At 36.8% G+C, this 22018-nt stretch overlaps 1 protein-coding gene and 2 non-coding genes across 3 annotated transcripts; 2 read left to right on the plus strand and 1 right to left on the minus strand.

Annotated features, from left to right (window-relative positions):
• Nucleotides 1-4447: 4447 nt before the first annotated feature.
• LOC121881274 (tumor necrosis factor alpha-induced protein 2-like) lies at nucleotides 4448-17285 on the minus strand. The gene is made up of 12 exons (XM_042388977.1): nucleotides 17205-17285; nucleotides 13084-13314; nucleotides 11683-12325; nucleotides 10252-10363; nucleotides 9546-9668; nucleotides 9365-9459; nucleotides 9170-9262; nucleotides 8302-8428; nucleotides 7714-7833; nucleotides 6898-7053; nucleotides 6534-6655; nucleotides 4448-5081 (listed from the first exon to the last, which is right to left on the minus strand). Exons 1-12 carry the CDS (start codon nucleotides 17221-17223, stop codon nucleotides 4934-4936), a joined length of 1989 nt encoding a protein of 662 aa, XP_042244911.1. The 5' UTR covers nucleotides 17224-17285; the 3' UTR covers nucleotides 4448-4933.
• A 2641-nt stretch (nucleotides 17286-19926) lies between these two features.
• LOC121881630 lies at nucleotides 19927-20133 on the plus strand. Its single transcript, XR_006091855.1, has one exon. It is a non-coding gene; the product is annotated as a small nucleolar RNA U3 (small nucleolar RNA).
• A 1132-nt stretch (nucleotides 20134-21265) lies between these two features.
• LOC121881661 lies at nucleotides 21266-21472 on the plus strand. Its single transcript, XR_006091884.1, has one exon. It is a non-coding gene; the product is annotated as a small nucleolar RNA U3 (small nucleolar RNA).
• Nucleotides 21473-22018: the final 546 nt, after the last annotated feature.

Genomic DNA, 22018 nt, shown 5'->3' on the forward strand with positions numbered 1-22018 from the left:
TGCAATTTTATCCTGATTTATCTTTGCTTCACAATGCAGTGGAATTGCTACGATGCTAAGCTATGCATGGATAGGTGATAGGTGTTTTTGTCCCTATAGCTTAAAAATCAACACAAACGTCAGAAGAAAAAACAAAATATATGTTGGTTTTATATGTTGTTAAAGTTTCATGTACGTTTCTAAATATTTAGGTTCTTTTTTTTAAGTCTTTAGGTAGATTATGGTTGAGGGAAATATGACATGATGCTTCAAGATGTTTTTCAGTTTTTAAGGATTTAATAGTAAATTTGGTTTTGTGCAAAAGACCAAAGTGATATTTTAGCTGAACTTTAGCTGTATTATATTTATAAAAGCAAAGATTTGTATGTTTAGCCCTATCTAATGCTAAAAAGAACATAAACAAGCACAAACAATTTAACTGGGTTAAATTAAAGGTAAGCTTAGCTTTGTTTTGCACTCTTGCTCAGTTTTTTGTTTACTTTTGTACTTATTTTCTTTTGCTTTGTGTACTGTTGGTACGGAAAGTAAAAAAATAACTGCACTGATGAAGGTGCACTCTTTATCCACTGTTACAATTTGTTGAAATTTTTACATTATTATAATTATTTTTATACTATTTATTAAGTTTTAATTTACTTATTGATATAAATGTACAGCATACATTTTGCAAAAATGTTCAAGTTTTCACCAAGTTACGATTAATCACACAATATCAAACTTTACTGTTAAAAGCAACAATATCTCTGTTTTCCTCTAGTTCAGGGGATACTTACGGGTATTTTGTTAACTTGTTTAAGTTGAGTGTTTCGGTGTTTAATCTGTGGTACATTAGGGTTTACTTTTTGACATTTGACTTAATACTGTGCTGGTTTACTTATTTTAATTCTGACTTTATTCTCAATAAGTTCAGCCTCAATGTAAAAGTTGATGTTTGTGTATTTTTTAAATTTTTTGTTCATCCTGCCACCACAAGATGGAGACTAAGACGCACTTACTAAAATAAGACTTGATGGGAAATGCTCCACACCACTGACACTGACACATCCCACTTTCAGACTTGGACAGAAAAGATCTTGAAATTTTATTGATTTATTGATATTTCATTGCACAGGTTAGGTAAAGACCATCATATTTAATATTCAACTAAAACTCCACAACCTGACCTTTGATCAGAAAGGTCAGAGTGAAAGCTTCAACTATGTTAAAGGCAGAAGTTTTTAGACTCTTGGCTGATTTTTAAAATCTATTTTCCTGTTCAATTTATCTGTTTTAGTTTATTTTAATTATGTATTTTATTTTACTCTTTTTAGATCCCATTGATATGCAACTTTTGTATATCATCTTGTGTTTCTTTTATACCATGTTTAAAGGACGGCTTCACATTTTTCTTGCTGTAATCATTCCTCCTGTTCATACTGACCATCAGAAGATCCCTTCATAATGCACTTACAATGTAAGTGATGGGGGACAAAATCCACAGTTCTCCTTCTTTCCAAAAATGTTTTTAAAAGTTTATCTGAAGCTAATATGGAGCTTCAGCTTCAAATGAGTCAAATCAAGTAGATATCTTTCAATGTTACAGTCTTTTTAGAGAAAAAGTCCAAAAACTGAAAACAGATTTGTGTATCAGAACTTTGTTTTTTCTTCTTTCCTCTCCCATTAATCATCTCACGACCCCTCAGATTTATCTGTTGACCCTTTGGAGGGGCCCGACCCCTAGGTTGGGAACCACTGGGCTAAACTAGCTAACTGTATATAAAGTAGTGTAAACTAGCTCCACCTCCAGCAGCTACAACAGTAACATGCTGCTCTAACACTGATGCTTCAGTATTAATGATGTCATATATATTAATATATCGGTCAGAGGGACCAAACCACTACTTTTACTACAATACTTTAAATACATCAAGCTCATAATGCTTATGTACTTAAGTAGGATTTTAGATGCAAGACTTTTACTTGTAATGGAGTATTTTTACATTGCTGCATTGGTACTTTTACTGTGGTCCTGATTACTGAAAACATAACAGTAGTCATCTCTGGGTTGGTGGCTCACAGCAGGAAAGCACCGTGGATTTCCACCAACCAGCTTCCAGTTATTTATCAGCCTGGTCATTCCCAGCACAGTTTACAATCCACAGCTTTGAATAGTTTATCTTCCATCCCTCTCCAATGGGAATTTGTAGCTATGACCCGTCTTCCTGAGCACATCCTTTTCCTTCAGTGATATACAAACACTGACAGACTTTCAGGGAAAAAAGTAGCCAGTCATGTGCTTCCCCTGCTTTGAGCAACAGCCATTAACTGCAGTTATAACTAAATAATAATAAACTAGGAAACACCTCAATCCAGTTGTCATGGAAATTGGCTGAAAACACTAAACACACATATGAAATAATACACAAAATACTGCTGGGTTGAAGATGAATAACTATTATTGTACAATAAGGAGACAGAACACACAAAGATTTACATCAGTTCGTCTCAGCGAACAACAAGCAAACCTAATCTTTTATAGTTGAAGAAGGAACAAAGAAATGATCTGTGGTTGGTCAAATCATGCAAGCTTATGGATTACAGCCAATGGCAAACAGCCACCAGATACATTTACATGCACATGTATGTTAACTTGGAGCCACATCACCTAAAGACACAAATCAAGGAAGAGCCTCGAACCATATGTGGCCTTCGACCCCTCAACATGTCCTGTTTACTGCAACGTTGCAAGCCATCCACCAACCCCTCCACCTCCTAATAAAAAAGTGAGCTTATATAGATGTCATGTGAAGTACATCACTTCAGAAATGATCATATGATACGTATTGTTGAAATGTTAATATGCTGCGTATTACAGGCGTTGAAATGTACATATTCAACGTGTCTGTGGTTTGCAGAAACGTACAATGCCAACGTTTAATTCTGGCGACCAGACTGAAATTTGTCACCTTATATAGACGTCATCGGTCTTATGGCGTCTATTTGTGGGAGTTCAACAGAAGTCTATCGGACTATCCTAAAGGGGTACCCAGTGCGTTAAAAACGAGGAGTGAGAATGGACTGTAAAATGATAAGACAATCCTTTGGTCTTTGATTACCTTCGCACAATGTACAACGCTTCTGTTCCTGCAAACAAGGGCCAATAATTTCCTGCTATTGTACAAGACTGGCTAGGCTGTTTATGATGTTGGTGAGTCAGTCACTTAATGGAAAACTTCACAGTCCGCAGATGATTGGTAGTTCCCTGCAGAGCCTATGATCAAGAATCTGAATTACAAGCCCTGACCACTGACATCAATTTGGGAAAATTTCTTCAAAAACTTTATTTTTAACTGCCATGTTGTTGTTTTTGACTCATAACTCACCCTGATAGGTTTGTCTGCTAACTTCCAAAATACTGTTTATATCATTTAGTGTCAAAATGCAGCTCTACGTTGTTGGTTCCTGCACTAAATGTTCATATATTTTGTGCTCTAACTCATGAATGTGAATGAGTAAAAACATGTTTTCATGAACCTGCAAAAAAAAAGGTCATCTACTCAAAGACTTTGTGTGTGAATTTTATTTAGATTGAATTTGTTGGTACTGAGAGTTACTCTTGTTTTGTTTAAAACCCTTAAAAACTCAGTTATTTGTTTCTTTTTGTACTTAAATTCATGAACTCTGTGTACTGTAGGCACTAAAAGTTAAATATGCACTTTCTCCATAATTAAAAGTTGTTATATAATGTTGCTAATAATGTCATTTATTAAGTTTTAATTTATTTATTTATACAAATGTATAATAAGTAATATGTACATAAGAGGTGTGTACTTTTTAACTGATTAAATCTGTATTTAATGTGGCATGTCTTTAATGTCAGGCTTTACTTTTTGACATAAAGCTCTTCCAGTGAAACCACAGAATGTATTTGTGTGAAGCGTACTGGTTTAATTTTCCTATTCATTTTCAGTAAATTGTTTTTTTAAAATTTTATTTCTGCCTCTATGAAAGTGGTTCTCAACCTTTGTGGTGTCAAGGACCCACAAATTGATACACATCCCGGCACAAACCTGTATTTGATAAGCTGTAGTCTCAGGGATCCTCATCTGATAAGATTTAGTTATTCCATAACTGTCTATACTGTAGATCGGCATATTAACAATGAAGAGTATGAAACCTATAAACGGAGTCATTCTTACACATTCTCTCACTGGACTAACTTTTAGTCAATGAAATAGTGAAATGTAAGTATTCCCCATTTTTCTGGGGACCCCCTGCAACCCCCTTGAGAACCACTGCTCTACGTAACATTTAATGCTTTTTTTTAATCACCCTGATAAGGTGATGAACAGAAGAGCAGATGAACATAAAATATATAGATTTTTAGCAAATTTTATTTATAAACTTAACTTATATTTAACATTTTGTACAGCAGATGACAAGAAACAAGCATTTTTAAAACATAACATTAAAGTTCAATGTCTCCCTTTATTGTACAGGTAAGTCAAAATATACAGCACATTAAATTAAAAAAACAGTAACACTGATTTGATATAAAAATACATCTTCAAAATATTACACATACGAACACTGACCTGGTTCTCATTTCCCTAAAAAACAAAACTCACAAGCACACATACAGGAGAAGCACCACGTTTCCCAGCACTAATGTGAAGTCTAGCGTACACATTTATACAGTGACTCTCTTTTTATATTATTATTATATATCATATTACACAATAATCTTTCCAGCTTAAGTTCATTATAAAAGTAACATTTAATCCAAGATTAGACTTTCAATGCAGATGACATTTGCTTCGTACAGACACGGTGATCATGTACATATCAATGTGTTCATCATACTAATGTAAAACAAACATTATGATACATTATATTGGACAACTCAACTTTTAAACGACTGAAATGAGGAGAATGTATCACTGGAGTGAACATCTCATTTGATGGGAACTCTGGAGAAAAAAGGGCGAGCGCTGACGACGTTGGTTTCTTTCAAAGCGTCTGACAGAATTGCTTTGACGATTCTCCTGTCGGCCTTGGTGAGGTTAGTCTTGAGCTTGAGCAGAGCCGAAACGTGTTTTTCACTGTGGATGAAAGAAGGGAAACATTAGAAATGAACTTTTTTAATCCAAGACAACATTAATCTAATTAATAGAAGATTACTATAACAAAGGTGGATAAAAGGTAAAGTAGATTATGGTGTGGAAGTATACAGTATATTCCTTCTCCTGCACATACTTGACAATAGTTAGATGGGAAGATTGATACTGTTTTCATGTCTTCATGTTAAATATGAAGCTAGAGCCAGTAGACAATTATCTTGGTTTAGCAATCAGACTGTGCAAAGGTAAAGATGATAAAAAACAGCTCTGAAAATATTGATGTTTTTAAACATAGACTAAAAACCCACCTGTTTAGCCTGGCTTTTATGTAGTATCTTATTATTATATATATGTGTCTTTGATTTCTTGTACTTTCTTTTACTATTTTAACTGCTCTCTTACCATTCATTTATCTTTTATTGTTGTCTTATTCAATTCATTCTTTTAAAGTAGGTTTCATTCAATCTTTTTCTGTCTAATCTATTATTATCTTGAATTAGTTATTTTATTTACATTTTACAAGTCACCTTGTTTTAATTTTTGCTATTTTACTTGTATCCTGGTGTGCACTGGTGTCCCAGTCCATATTTACCATCCTGTGTGTTTGTCAGTCACTTCTAAAGTACTTTGAATTTCATTCGACTTGTATGGAAAGTGCTATATAAATAAAGTTTGGGTGATTGATTGATTGATTCTTAAGCTCACTAGTGCCAGCACATGACCTGTGAAACCACTCATTAAACAAAAGAGATCCAACATGTTATTTTGTGAGTTTTAGAGGTGCTGGTACCTTTGGATTGAGCTAGGCTAGCTGTTTCCCCCTGTTTCCAGGCTTTGTGCTAAGCTAAGCTAACCAGCTGCCAGCTCTAGCGTCATATTCACAGTAAAAGTGGTATCAATCTTCTCATCAAACCACAAGAAAGCAAAAAATATATATTTCCCATAATGGTAAACTATACTATTCTTTGGTTTGCATGTGAAAGTCTTACAACACTGACTCAGAGAGCAGAGGAAGAAAAACAAGACAGTTTACTGTCAAAGTAAACATTTGGAAGTAAACCTCATCCTCTGTAAACTGTTGACTCTAAATGTTAACATAACTGACTGTCGTAGCAAGCTTTCATTTAACAGCAGCACTTTTCTTTGTTTCAGTTCTGTTTTTCTTGGTAACTCCTCCAGAAAATTGAGCCTCTGCCTTTCATAATAATATCATAATATCATCCTCCTACCAGGAAACATCTGAACTCATGTCAGAGGTTTTAGCTCAGTTCACTTCCTGCTTCCTCTCAGCTCTTACTGAAAAATATGTTTGTTAATGTTCACCCTAATGTCAAGTAAACCATGTTTAATGATTCTGTCTTTATTAGGTCACTCACAGCTAAATAAGGACAGCTGCACATTTGCTTTTGCTAATAATAATAATGAAATGATTACCTGAGGTCAGGATAATCAGTTCCCAGTAATACTACTTGCATCTGTATGGCAGGGAGGTCTTGGAGTTTCAGCACTTCTGCAATCTTGTTCAAGATTTCCTTCAACCACTCCTCCTTTGATCCCTGTGAAGTAATTTAGTTTAGTCTTCAAGTTTACTTCAACAGTAATATAAAAGTCATGTGTTTTAGGGAGGATTTAATAGTTTTTACAGTGGATTTTCCAAGGAACACATTAATCACACTCTGCGGTCAGTTCAGTGACATATTTTTTCCTTGGAGTTTCTGATGTTGAACGTAAGATGTTGCAACCAAAAATGAATGTTTTGTAAAATCTAATACTTTTAGATTTTGTGCTTGAGTCTCACCATTTTCACGAATAAACTGTGCAAACTCTCCGCATTGTTTTTCACAGTCATGTAGGCTTTCTCCTGACGCTCCTTGTTCTTCAGTTTGACTTCCCCTCTCAGGAGCCTCTTCACATATTCTGCTGTCACTTCCTGATGAAGCTGGCCCATCAGATCCTGCAATCAAATCAGTAATCAGGATAAAAAACAACATTGTTTTAGCTTCAAATTAAGCTATTTTGTGCTTGTTGAAGAACTACTGGATTTAACAGATAATTTGTGAATCTATAGAACTATACCAGTAATTATCCATGTTTTACTCCTTTTACTACATAAATTATGAATATTTTACATGTTACTAACTATTTTGCAAATCATACTGTAGTCTGCATTTTTCCCAACATTCAGGCAGCCATTGGTTTCCATTAACTTTTGTACAGTTCTAAAATCTTTGGCAGGCTCTTGAATCTTGCTTGAGTTGTTTTATCCATCAAGGTTAACTTCAATTTTTTGTGTTCTGCTAATTGATTTTCATACTGTATATAAATGTAAAATTTCTCTGAATGTAAATTAATAGAAACCAATGGCCACCTGAAAGGTAAAATATATTCAAAACATTTAAACTGTAGTCCGCTTTGGAAAATGGTCTGTAGTAATGTACAGTCAACATGATTTAACATGTAGTTAAAAGTATACTATGCAGGATTTTCCTAAAAAAAACAACAACATATAGACTCATACAAAAGTAATCCCTCTCAATCAAAACAAACAAAAAAAAACAGTGGCTTGTCCTTTAATATGAATGGAAGAATGTGTGTCATGGTTTCTGTGGTTTACCTTGTGACACGATTCAGCTGCACCTTGAAGATCCTGAATCTGTTGTTCAATGCTGACCAGCAGATTCTCAAACACTGACTTATTCAGCCAGTCACTGGTTCCCAGCTTGCGGTACTGTGGCTGTGTGAGATACAAATATGATGCATGAGACATTGAATTATTTTTTCTCTAACTTTTACCACAAACAGATGTAGGGGTCCACAGTCGCACAAAATTTGTAGTAAAAATTCTTTGGCTAAGGATTAGGGTCAAAATTTGAGTTATTATCCATCTACACGGTAGACAACACCCATGAGCACATTTTATGAATTGTGTCCAAATAGTAACTAAAATTCAGTAAATCCCCGTGGATGTGGTTGTTCCCAGAGCTCAAATAAAAATGAAAGGAGGCCAAACAATGTAACAAGACTGACCTTTTTTTAAAATTCTTTTGTTAATTCATGTTTTTTTGTTTGGTTCTGGGCGTCAATGACACAGAGGACTAAGATATATCTGGATACACAAATCTTTTCATGGGATTAGTTGACTACAAGAAAAATATAGAACATGACCAGACTTAGCCTTTAAATCGCTTGTAAATAAACTTACCTTGAGGACCTCGTGCACAGGGCTTAGTAAATACATGTGAGCAGATTGTTTCATGTCCATCAGAACAGACAAACAGCTTTCCCGAACATCCTCTGGGAACAGATCACTCTTCTTAACGAGGAAGTCCCTGCAGGCAGACCACAGGAAAACCCTCAAATTAGCTCACAGCGATATTTTTTTCTGTGATGTTCAAGGACGGGTTCACAATTTTTCAAAGCTGTCTGAAAACAGTCAGAAGCCCAAATGAACAGTGAAACATGTTTTTCTTGTTGTAATCGTTCCTCCTGTTCATACTGTTCGTTAGAAGATCCCTTCATAATGCAATTACAATGTAAGTGATGGGGGACAAAATCCACAGTCCTCCTTCTGTGCAAAAATGTATTTAAAAGTTTATCTGAAGCTAATATGAAGCTTCAGCATCCAAATGAGTCAAATCCAGTAGATATCTTTCAACGTTACAGTCTTTTTAGTGCCAAAGTTCCTCTTTTTGTTACTATACTTCCACCTGCAGCTCAACAGGGAAACACTGTCCGAGGAAACACAAAGAGGGAATTTGATGCTAAAAAGACTGTAAATGTGTCAGATATCCACTTGATATGACTAACTCAGACTGCTGAAGCCTCATATAAGCTTCACATCAACTTTTAAATGACTGTGTGGACACACTGTGGATTTTGGCCTCCATCACTTACATTGAAAGCACATTTGAAAGATCTTTTAATATCCAGTATGAACAGGAGGAATGATTACAGCGAGGAAAACCTCTTTCACTGTTCATATGAGCACCTGACTGCTGTTTTAAGACAGACTTGAAAAATTGTGAACCAGTCGTTTAAGCTTTGAATTTGTCTAAATGTCAGAAAAGTACCTGAAATGTTCAACACAGCTGAGTATCGCCTTGATGAACGGCTTGCTGTTCGGTTTGCTTTGCTTCATGATGTTGTCCTGGAAGATCCTGAACCTGCAGGAGTTTGTATTTGAATGAAATGTTGATATCATTAAGAATAGAACTAACTGCATTTATAAATGACAATACTTAGAAGCAAGTAATCAGTCTTGTTACCTTTGTAATGAATCTTTCAGTTGGTAACTTAAATCCTGGGCCTTGCTTTGGTCTCCCACAACTTTTACAGTTGTAGTCAAAATACCATTGATGAGCTAAAGACAGATAGAGAACACAAATGAATAACTGCATTTAAAAATGATAATTGATTTAACATTATGTTGTGTTGATAATACTGTACCGGAATGAGGTCATAGGCCACAGGACTGACGAAGCAGCCGTCCTTTCTTGACGGCTCCTCTCCATCTTCCCACTTTTGCTTTGCTTCCTCCAGGACGCGGTTGATGCAAGTCGCCATCTCACTCTGGATGTACGAAAAACAACATGAAGCGGTTACTTTTAACACACATAACACTCTTTCACAGGCACTTAATGTTCTTGGCTACTACTTTTTTTGTTCATGGCAAGAATTTCTATGATTCTACCAGGGTGGCACTAGCGAAAATGTCATCAGGTCAATCATATTAAAACTGATTATTGTCTAGAGGGCAGAAAAATGTGGCCTGATGCTGGAGCTCGAGATTAGATCATCTAAAATCCTCCAGAAAGCCACAAGTATTATAGTTCCATCTGGGCTTGTTCTAGCAAGTGAATGTTCTCTGTTGCCATCAGGGCATCTTAATGTTTTACCTGCATGTAAAACTAACCGCTAGTCTAAATTGTTCATTCCTTCTGCAATCCGACTACTAAATGCTGTGCTGTGATTTCTCACTTTGCACAGTTTTTTCATCATGCTAACTGACTGACAAACATCCCGATTGCTAGACATTGCTGCTAATGTAAAAAAAACCCCACCAAAACGAGACCTGAAGTTTGACTAAAACTACCAAACCCAAACAAACCGAAACTAAAAACTGCTATACGTGACTAAAATATAATGAATCTACCTGTTGTTTGCTCAGGTACTGTTCCTCCAGAGGTTTCAGTAACTTTTTAGGCAGCAGCTTTCCCAACGCTTCGTGATCGATCTCACTGGCCAGCTCTGGCTTTCGAAGGATTCTGACACAGAGAGCAGACATCACATTCACAGTCATTAACAAGTCAAGAAACATGAACTCTACAGATTAGGATTAGGAGTAACAAACATTATGTCGGATACTTGTATATTGTTCTACAACAGTAATCTGTGATGCTCAGTGTGTTACTGGAGATATAATTTGCTTTTTCATTTTTCCTCAATTTGCTTGTTTCATTTCTTCCACTTCAGTTAGTGAGCTTCTATATTTCAACAACAAAGACAAGCAGCGACTTGTTTTGAATAAAAAGTGTGTAACCAACTGGTTTGTGAACTCCAGGGTGTGACTCTGTAAAACCATACTCGATCTGTCTTTTTGCAGCATTATATTATGGTGTAGTTTGTACTGTGCTGCCTTTCCTGAACGATTACACAATTTTAGGGCGAACCGCTTTGTCCATGAATCAGCCTGAGCAGTTGAGGGTGAAAGTGGTGCTTCCTCTTTCACACACTTAGATCTTAGATAGTAAAGACACTGATTGTGGACAATAAGGCCCAATTACACAAGGAGAGATTCATGATATTTTGTACATTTTGTGCACATTTCTTCATAACATCATGGTTTGGTCTCCAACGGACATTCAACACAAGACAAAAAAATCAATTTAGTCCTGTTCCCTTTAGCAGTAGTTCCCAAGCAATGTCTGCTTTGCACCCCTGTTAACCAGTTGCATGCATCTACTGATTGTGACCAGTTCTACCAAAGAGTATTTTTCCTGAAGAAGTAAAATTAAATTCAATGATTCTCAAAAAAAAAAAAAGCAAAGATTGGAGGAAACATTTTGTAAAAAATAAGCACAAATTGAGACTGAAATGTTCCTTCAACTGCATAATATGAACGCAATAAGCAGAATGAACGGAGGTAGAGGGGTTGATAATGCTAAATTGAAGTAATGTGGTATCCAAAATTCAAAGGGTTTATCCTCTGGGGAGCATCAGAGGAAATGTCAGCACATGTCATGGCAATCTGCCAGTTAAACTGTAAGATTTCTGTGGTACCTGTGAAAGTTTTGTCCCTACTGTGGTGAGTGAGAGAGGTGAGCACTAAACACACCAGGATTCATTCTCTGGAGAACATGAATATCCACAACAAACTTCACTTGTTTTTGAGATACCATTGTGGACTATGCCTTTGGTATCATGGACCAAAGTGTTGATCGAGAGGAACGTTTGACCTACAGACCACATGGTCACCAAAATTATTGGGAATCATCCCCTGGAGATCATGAATATTGATACTAAATTTACCAGTGGTGGAAGAAGTGCTTAGATCTTTTACTTAAAAGTTGAATTAATGACTCACTCTGGATAATACTCGTTCACCCAGAGCAGGAGGGAAGTGCAGTCCTTGTCATCTAGACCAAACTCTGCGATCTTTTTGAGTCTGGCGCTGAAGGTTTGGTGGTACCACCTGGCGTAGGAATTACAGATGTGCAGCTCCGGCGGGTAGCTGCTCTTCACCACCTCCACCACCCACAGCAGGTCCTGCTTCAGCTGCCTGCCCATGCTGCAGATGTCCACCTGGAGAGACGACTTCTCCACCAGGTCTGCAGGGGGGCTGGAGGAGGTGTTGTCCATGCACTCCTCCACCAAGCTGTAGAGCGTTGAATCGTGGAGCTTCTTCCAGCCACTGGGCCTCCAGGGCGGCGGTGTCCCATCTCTCTGCTTCCACTGCTTGTCCTGCTCCTCCTCCTGGCAGATGGCCGTCACGGCATATGTTAGAGCCACAACATTGACCTCTGTGCTGAGAGACTGTTTCAGAATCTGCACTACGAGGTCCTTCAGGGCTCTGCGGTCTGCATCAAGCCTGTCCACTTCCTTCTCCCGATGTTTAAGTGCCTCTGCTTCTGTTATCTCCCCAAACAGACACTCCTCTCTCTCTATCAGCAGCTGGCTGGCCTCAGACAAATGGTTTGCCTCAAGGAGGTCCTCAAATGTGGGTATCACTGAGGGAGAAAAGCAAAGAGCAGACCTTGTTTTGAGCTGTTGGAGATGGTGTTTACAATAAAACTTGGCATTTAAACTTCCTGTAACAACTTTCCAAAATACAGATGATGTTTTTATCTTACCATGTAACTTTTAACTGGGAGAACTTTAGCCTGATTATATACTAAAGTACTATTAATGTAACAGAAGGGTTCCATGAAGCGTGAGCAGATAAAGACAAATGTCTTAGTCTTTGGGAGTGCAAGCAGGGAGTCTGTAAACTGTTCAGTGTTTAGAAAGCCCACATCCAAAGTGTAGATAAGAAATTGAGGGAAGGTACTTGGAGGCTCCCCAGGAAAGAAACATGACATGTAATAAACAATGGGCTAGCTGCTGACTTTTAATTGCTTCTAGGTGTGACGGAACGTTTGACGCTTTCATGACGGGTAACTATATATATCTCTGATTCACTTTGCCTTTCCACTCTTTCTCTAACAGACACTGAGTCCATGTGCATTTGATTTGATTGGTACTGTAACTTACATACATATGTATATATACATATATTAATATATATGTTATATATAGGGACTTGTAGTGTTTGTGGCCTTGAAGACATGAAAATTATATTTTATTGTAGAGACAGAATTCAACTGCTAACTTTATCTGTCTTCCTAAAACTTTTCAGTTTCTTCCTGTCTTTCAGTTTCAATGGTTTACGGTTGGCTAACGTTTGGCTAACGGTTGGATGTTTCTGATGTTAGCTCCATTAACTGACCGTTTTGGGGCTCCTTATCGCTGGGTGAGAGGTTTCCATCAGTCGCAGTGATGGTGTTTGGACCGGGTTGAGCTCTGTTGACTCCAAATAACTTTTTGAACTTTTTCTTCAACCCCCTTCCTCCTGCAGGAAGGGAGTTGAAGCCATCTGTCTCCATCAAATCTGAGCGGGTCCTCATCGCTGTCCAAGCGGAGAAACGTGACCAGCAGGCTAAGAAAGGTGCTGTCAAACCTGTAGAGACAAAAAAAAACCCCAACTGTAAATATTTGTTGGCAACATTAGCAAGCAACACTGTTTTTGCATTATAGACTATATAATGGTATTTTCTTTTATTTTAGATAAAAAGAAAGCAAAAAAAAATTAGCTTAACAATTCATTAACTGCCAAGGTTGCCAGATCTTTGTGACAAAACCAGCGCAATGATCATTAAAAACCAACTCCAAAACCAGCCCAATGTCAGAGCTCAAAATATGCCTCTGCTAAACCATATACACTGCTTTTAAAGTCCAACAGCATTGCTATAATGCATTGTCAAATGTATTGTAATATCTATGGATTTTTATTTATAGAGATTATTCAAGTAATTTGCATGCAAAATAGGTCTATCAAACCAGCGAACAAAAAATTCAACCAGCAGCAACACCTCAAAAGTAGTCCAATTTTGTGGCAAAACTGAGGACCTGGTAACCCTGGTAACTGCTCCTGGCATAAGTTGCTTCCCGTGTTATTTTGAAAATGAAAGCCAGTTCGAAGAGTAATGAAAACATAAATTAAAAGTGGAATCTGTAATACAAGACATGCAATTTATATCAATAAATTAAATTAGATTAAGTTAAATCACAACATAATTACACAAGAGAGCTAGTTTTTAATTTAATTTTGTGTAATACTCTTGCTTTCCCATTTTTTAATGTTTAAGTTAGCTATTTTTAAAACTGTGAATACTGTCTTTGCATTTTGAATTACTAAAAAAAGGTATTTTCTCATATTTTAAATAAAAAGAAAGCTTAAAATTTGGCTACTTAATTCACTAACACTCCTAAAATTAGTTGCTTCCTGTGTTATTTTCAGATAAAACTCCAACAAACACATTTTAATCTTTTGAGCAAAAAAGTGGAATGAAAACATATTAAAAGAGGAATCTGTAATTAAACTGTTACTGTTTCAATCAAAAATAATAAGATAAATGAATAAATAAATCTGATTAAATCGTAACACAAAGCATCATCTGGCATCCAGTTTTTCCACATCATCGCCATTTTTCCACATGAAGAAACACACCATGCGAAAAACACATGCAAAACCGGGACACGGAAATGACAGTAAATAAGAATACTACTTTTGAGTGACAACATTCACCTTTCAGCTTCTCTAATTAATAACTAAAAAGAAAGCTTGTTGGTGATTCAAATAATAAGAAAGTTCAAATAAAAGTATCAGCCTTTCCCTGCATGTCACATTTAACAAGGTAATGTGAGGAAACTTTCTTAAGAGAAAAAACACTCTACAACACACACTATCAACCAGTCCAGACAGGCAGACACATATCCGTCGTACAGTGTTTTTGTCTAACTCCTCCAGCAGTGTTACTCACCCCGATCTCACAGTCGCTGCTCTGTCAGAAACAGTATACAGCTGCTGTGAGTGGGTCTTTTTAAAGCAGCGATAAGCTCCTCCTGCTCTAGTTGATGCATTGGTAAATGACTTCCCAGAGTGGTGGAAACTCCACACACACACACACACACACACACACACACACACACACACACACATACCAGGCTTTATTTAGACACATAAGCAGTGAGGCAATGTTGGCCAGTATGTCAGACCAGTACTTTAATTCAGAGTGATTTACCTCAACAACTGTTGGATGGATTGTCATGACATTTGGTACAGTAAACGGCTGCAACTAAGGATTGTTCTCATAACTGATCAATCAAACAATTATTTTTATGATTAATGCTTTAAAAGGCATATATTATGCATGTTTACAGGTTTATATTTATATTACTGGAGCTCTACTGTTCAAAAAATGTAATAAAAAACAAAATAATCATCCTTCTCGTTCATAGTGACCATTAGAAGATCCCTTCATAATGCACTTACAATGTAAGTGATGGGGGACAAAATCCACAGTCCTCCTTCTGTGCAAAAATGTATTTAAAAGTTTATCTGAAGCTAATATGAAGCTTCAGCGTCCAAATGAGTCAAATCAAGTAGATATCTGTCAACGTTACAGTCTTTTTAGTGCCAAAGTTCCTCGTTTTGTTACTATACTTCCACCGCAGCTCAACAGGGAAACACTGTCCGAGGAAACACAAAGAGGGAATTTGATGCTAAAAAGACTGTAAATGTGTCAGATATCCACTTGATATGACTAACTCAGACTGCTGAAGCCTCATATAAGCTTCACATCAACTTTTAAATGACTGTGTGGACACACTGTGGATTTTGGCCTCCATCACTTACATTGAAAGCACATTTGAAGGATCTTTTAATATCCAGTATGAACAGGAGGAATGATTACAGCGAGGAAAACCTCTTTCACTGTTCATATGAGCACCTGACCAACAGTTGAATCTTTCACCAGTCAGGTGACAGATTTTCTTCTAAGGGACTCTCTGAGATTGTCTTTAGTTCATCATTCTGTCAATCCTGGACAGTCCCAGACCAGTACCTCCCTCTGGGGATAATCCTTGTTTCATCATGCTCTCATGTTTCACTTCTTAAAAGTACTGTGTACAGTTTATTCTTTTTCCATTTACAAAGTCAAAATACTTTTTATGGCTGAAACATTACATCAGATTTCTTGTGTATCACTTTATGCACATTTCCCCAGAAATACTATTTTCTACTGCATGTCTCAGCAATGTAATTATACAATATCATCTCTGAGTAAACATAGTTACCAGTATGCTCTGTTAGGACTGCTTGTGGGATGGTTAAATAGCTTCCAAAACCCCCCCTTCTCCCACATCTTTCCAGTTTTGGATTGGGGGGGACTGTGTCTGACTGTGTCAATCTTACTTTTCACCCACTTACGCTGCAGACCAGATTGGTCAGCTGTGTGGAGGCAAGAAAGGAGCCAGCGTTCCCTTTTTTCATTCTTGACACGAACTGTTTCACTTTTACTGTGAACAGCTGAGTGCAACACCATGAATGCCTTCCAGGAGAGACATTATCCCTGTGTTTATCAGACACCTCTGATTTGTACAAACTAGTTGTGATTGATTATAAACCGACTCATCTCAGTGATGATCAAAATGTAGAAGAAGTGAAGGTGTCTGAAAATAAATCCCCCACTAGGATTTTTAAAAATCTCAATATCCATATTTTTTTTCTCACCTTTATCAGCCAGCAGCAGTAATGGTACTTATGTGTACCAACAGGAGTACTTTTGGTTTTTCTTTTAAGGATGTTTTACAGTAAAATGGACCACCAGCAATATATGCATCAGGTAGAGTTAAAACATACAAAAAAGCGACTTTAGTTTATATTATATGATGTCATACAATCTCAAATATTTTAAGGAGGCAGCACCACAATGCGTCTGATTGCTAGTATATACGGCATTAGTCTGTTTAGTGAAAATGCCATTCTTTAATCTGTTCCTGTAAAAATAAACAACTAAATAATAATTATAAAGTAACACATAGAAAATAATCTATTAGAACATATATATATGCTACATATATATGTTATGATACACTTATATAAACATACAATGTCTGTGTATTTTATCATTTCATACAGATACAGATTTTATACATTATGCTGATTCTACGGTGCATATTTTGCCAGTAAATCATACAGTATACAGTATTTTTTTTATTTTTTTTTAGAAAAATTGGGATAATGATTATAATGTTGTAACTAAACTAAATCAGAATTAAAGTTATAATGGTCCTATGTGGTAATGACATTTTTCAGTATGTATGGTTCTAATATAGATTATCATATGTTTGTCAGTTAGTTACAGTAAATTCACATCAGCCATGTTCATCATCACTGACTATGTGTTGATGACAGTTTTTTGATAAGTATTAGCACGTAACCTCTATACAACCTGTTTATAACTTTAATTATCTGATTATTGTTGTGTTGTAAACAGTTTTTCTTACCTTTTGTGCTGCAATTCATCGCTCCTGAAGGCAGCAAGACTAACAGGTGTGTAAAGCTCGTCCGTCTCTGCAGCAGGTCGACTGAACACTGAACTGAGAATAACTTGCAAAATACGATCTGATGTCAGGATGTTGGTTAAGTCACGCTCTGAGAAACTCCCATTTATGCACTCATGCACATTTCCCCTGACAACAAACACTTATGATGTTAGTATGATTGCATGAATGCTTTCGAAATGGCACCTATGTGTGTATGTGCAATTAAAAATATCACCCAGTTTCTCGCGCTGATGAAGCTCACTGTGGGGTGTGAGATGTTATTATGGAGGCGAAAATAAGGTCTAACTGCCTCCATACAACCTCCAATCATATATACAAACTTTTCAAAGCATCTAACAAAGATGAATACAGTTCACACCACAAACTCCCCTCAAGTACTACAAATACATTTGGGAAAAGGTTGTCATTTCCTCAGAAAGAGGAAGTCCAATGCCAGTTTAGGTCTACATTTATTTCCTCTGTTCTGACCACAACTTTTATCACAACAGTTTCTCACCTTGCTGATTTATAAATCATCAGTGTGATTTTTAGCACCTCACATACACACAGCTGACTTCCAAGCTCACTCAAATGGATGCAATAATCAGATTTTGCTGCACGAAATGACCGAAATACATCTGATCTGATGATGATCTGAAACATTTCACTTCCTGTGCCTTAAAGGAATAGTTCAACACATTGGAAAGTACGCTTATTTAATTTCTGTTATGGCGTTTTCAAACCTATTGTTTGTTTGCTTTGGTTCAAATCAGTGGATGAGTTTGTAAACCTGGTTCAGTTTCTTTTCACAATGAGAAAATGCATTAAAAGCCAGGTGAGATCATTCTCTCTGCTCATTGGTCAGGTGTGTCTGGGGCGGCAGCAAGAATGTGAACACAGGAAGAAGGTCCTGAAGAAGACTTTGTTACGCTAGTCCGGGTCAGATCTCAATTTATTCTCCAGCTAGTTGCTAACAACTGTTGACTTCACTCATCCGCATCCCAGCATGCAAAGCACACCTGACTAGCAGCAGCTGTTTAGCTCAAACTTTTAGAGTACGCCATGTAGGTGGATCAGTTTGAGTTCTTTTGGGACCGCACTGAGACCACTTCCTGTAAAGGGTCTCAGTAGGGTACAATTGTTGTTTTCAGTCCGAATCCGATGCAACTGTACTAAAAAGCTCAAGTCTGAAAATGCCCTTAGAGAGTAAGATAAGAAGATTTATATCAGTCTCATGTTGGTGCGTTAAAGGACAGGATTGTGTTTTGTCTCTACCCCTTGTGTCTCCTCTGTCTTTGGATCAAGTATGTTGTGTGTAAAGTTCTCTATAAATAGTTGAGTGTTTGTGTGAGTGGTGGGTGACTGTGGTTATGCAGAAGTAAACAGCACGACCACTTACAGGCCGTGTCTTTATGTTATATAGCTCACAGTAAAAAAAGAAAAAAAAAACCTTGAAATCTCAGTCAGAGAAATATTTCCACAGACAAAACTGATAAGTTTTAGTTGTACTGTACATTAAAAACCAGATTTTTGTATTCATATAAACTTATGAACACTAAACAAGCTAAATGTACATTAGATAAAATGTGATTCTAGATATTTGTCAGTTTTTGATCATGAACAGCAGTGTCTATTTGTTTTTGTTCACAGAAAAGGAAGTAGGATATCTTTTCGTTTTTTCTCTTAGTGGTAACATTTACATGAAAAGGGTTTTTTCAGACAGTATTTCATTCCAAAATGTCACAAGAACCTCTAAATTTGACATTTAACCACTGCAGAGTTGGCAAACAAGCTTTGCAAAACATCTCAGCAAAATGAAAAGTGAAAGTATCTGAGCTGCAGTTGCTTAAACTTGACTCCGCACCAAAAGTGAAGGGTAGACAAATCTAAAACTGGAGGTGTCTGAATGAGAGCCTTTATAGGAATTACAGTATTTATTACATGCTGCTGCCTCTTAAAGACATTTTCAGTATTTCCACAGAGATGTCCAGGGTTTTGTCAGTGATGAAGCTGTGATTGCAGGAAGTGTGACGTTCTGAACCACAGGAGTTCAACTTGAGCAAAAGTACTGGAAAAAGTATTCAAAACTAAGACTATACTTTCAGGCATCGTTTCTGTACTTCTCAACTTGAGAAATGTGTTTCTAAAGAGTTTGGTCTCGCTGACCACAATGACGAGTTAAGATGTTTCCTTCAGAGCAAGAAACTGGTGGGAAGACTTTATTTCTCCTCCACTCTCTGAAACAAGACTCCTCAGTGGTTCTCATGGGAAAACATGTTGTGTACAGCTGTCAAAAAAACTTCCCCAAGACAACAGATGTAGTGCAAAAGTCACTCTGTTCACCCAGCACTTTTCTCTGGAGTAACTGAACAACTACAGGGCAGATTGACATAAAAATGTGTTAAGAATATTTGTCCCAAGAAGAGGAATCATAATAAACCCCCAGACCTTTGCTCTAGTGCCACAAGTTTGTGAAATTCTTATAATACTTGTGCTAAAACAGAATTTTAACTAGCAGATTTCCATGAAATATATCTGGCACGTTCACTCTGATGAATATTGGCTTGACCTTAATCAGTCACTGATGACACTGTGATTGAAGGAGGAGTGTCTACAGGGGATCACCTGGAGTACGAGTGCTCGTCTCCAGACATAAGACCCTGAGAAACATCCAACACAAACCAAGACTATACTTTCAGGGATCATTTCTTTAGTTCTTGACTTGAGAAATGTGTTTCTAAAGAGTTTGGTCTCGCTGCCCACAATGAAGAGTTAAGATGTTTCCTTCAGAGCAGGAAACTGGTGGGAAGACTTTGTTTCTTCTCCACTGTTGAAGACTGTTCAGTGTTTCTGAATGAGACTCTGATGGAGGAAACATGTTCTGAGTGGACTGTTGAATCTCTTCAAGCCGCATTAACTTAAAGTTTCACTTCTGACAAAACTAAAATTGTGTCTGATATGTAAATTCCACAAAAAGTTTAAATGGCTCTTTACAAACCCTTAAAAAACTTCCACTTTCTCTCTCCCACTAGAAAACAAAACTATGCAAGAAACAAGATGTCTCCTACTTCAATGTAAAGTCCATTATCAGTCTATGTGCACTGGAGGCTTCAAGTTTCCACATCACACTTGTTTAAGTTGGCTCCAAAGTTGTTGTGACATTACAAATCATGCTGGTAGGTACGTGTCTTAAACTGAGATATAAGACGAGCACAGAGAAACTTTCCTCCTTCAGCAGATGAATGTGAAAACAAACCTTCATTCTGCACAGTGAAGTCAAACATCCAACAGAAAGAACAAGAAGAAAAACACATTTTTTGACTTTAAATACAGCAGTTTTAGATCAATATTCAAAAGGTTTTGTCATAGTTTCTCCAGGCTCGTTAGCCTCCGTTTGCTCAAATAACAAAATGAAGATGCTCTCAAAGTAGAGTGTAAATGCAAATTTAAAGACAAACAACATTATATATATACACAAAATAGAATAAAGATAGAAATGTTTATCCATGTGAGCAACAGCTACAAATGTCAGTTTTTCTTGTTGACATTTGCTCCCAAAATTTACCTGATTTAAATATTTTTAATTAACTCAGATTTGTTTCTTATCTCTTTTCCTCTTTGATTGACATATTGATATATTGGAAGAAGTGTGATGGAGGGTGTTTATGTCCATCTCAGAATATTTTTGAAAATATTTGTATATTTATTGGCACAGTCAACTCATAATACAGCAACACTGGTGATGAAATAAACATTTATATGTTGAGCTGCTGCTAAATTCTGCTGCTTCATGGATGATGACACCTCTGAAATATATTCACAAGTTCCTTTATAAACACTCATTGAAAACATATTTATAACAGAACAAAGACACAAAAAATTAGTTTATCTGTTTCAGTTTGTTATCAATTAATGTGTCAGTGAGGATGCAGTTATTGTAGGAGGAGCGTCTACAGGGGATCACCAGGAGTACGAGTGTTCGTCTCCAGACATAAGACCCTGAGAAACATCCAGAACAAACCAAGACTATACTTTCAGGGATCATTTCTTTAGTTTTTGACTTGAGAAATGTGTTTCTAAAGAGTTTGGTCTCGCTGCCCATGATGAAGAGTTAAGATGTTTCCTTCAGAGCAGGAAACTGGTGGGAAGACTTTGTTTCTTCTCCACTGTTGAAGACTGTTCAGTGTCTCTGAATGAGACTCTGAAGGAGGAAACATGTTCTGAGTGGAGTTTGCACAATGGTAAAAGAGGAAGTGCCATTTGAAGGCCCAAAGCTTTAAGCCTAAAGACAGAAAATCTTTCACTGCAGTGAAATATTTAGCAGAATAGTAACTATGAAGTTCAGCTGTATATCTTGTGAATGTTCTTTGCTCTGTTGAACACTTCAATTTGGGGTGAAATATCTTAACAACTGCATTCAAGGTGACATGAACTCTGCTGTGGATTTAAAAAGTCCCCAGAGGAAGAATGTTTGACAACTTCACAACCTTTCCTCCATTGTTACAGCTCATTATTTCCACTTGTACACATACATAATTTAATGGGGAGAGTTCCATGAAATTTACTGATTATATTCAACAAACACTTGGTCTGTTCTGTAGTCCCTCTGCTGCTCTGTACAGAAAACACTCTGCACTGAATATTTATTTAAACCCCAAAGAATTTGACCTGTGGCCATCAACAGGCTTAGGTGGATGTGCACTGAAAGGTCACAACAAACAAGGTCAAAGTTGTAAGTGAATTGTGGAAAAAGCCTTAAAGCTACACTAGCTTTT

The sequence above is a fragment of the Thunnus maccoyii genome, chromosome 16 (assembly GCF_910596095.1).
Source record: "Thunnus maccoyii chromosome 16, fThuMac1.1, whole genome shotgun sequence".
Classification (NCBI taxonomy): domain Eukaryota; kingdom Metazoa; phylum Chordata; class Actinopteri; order Scombriformes; family Scombridae; genus Thunnus; species Thunnus maccoyii.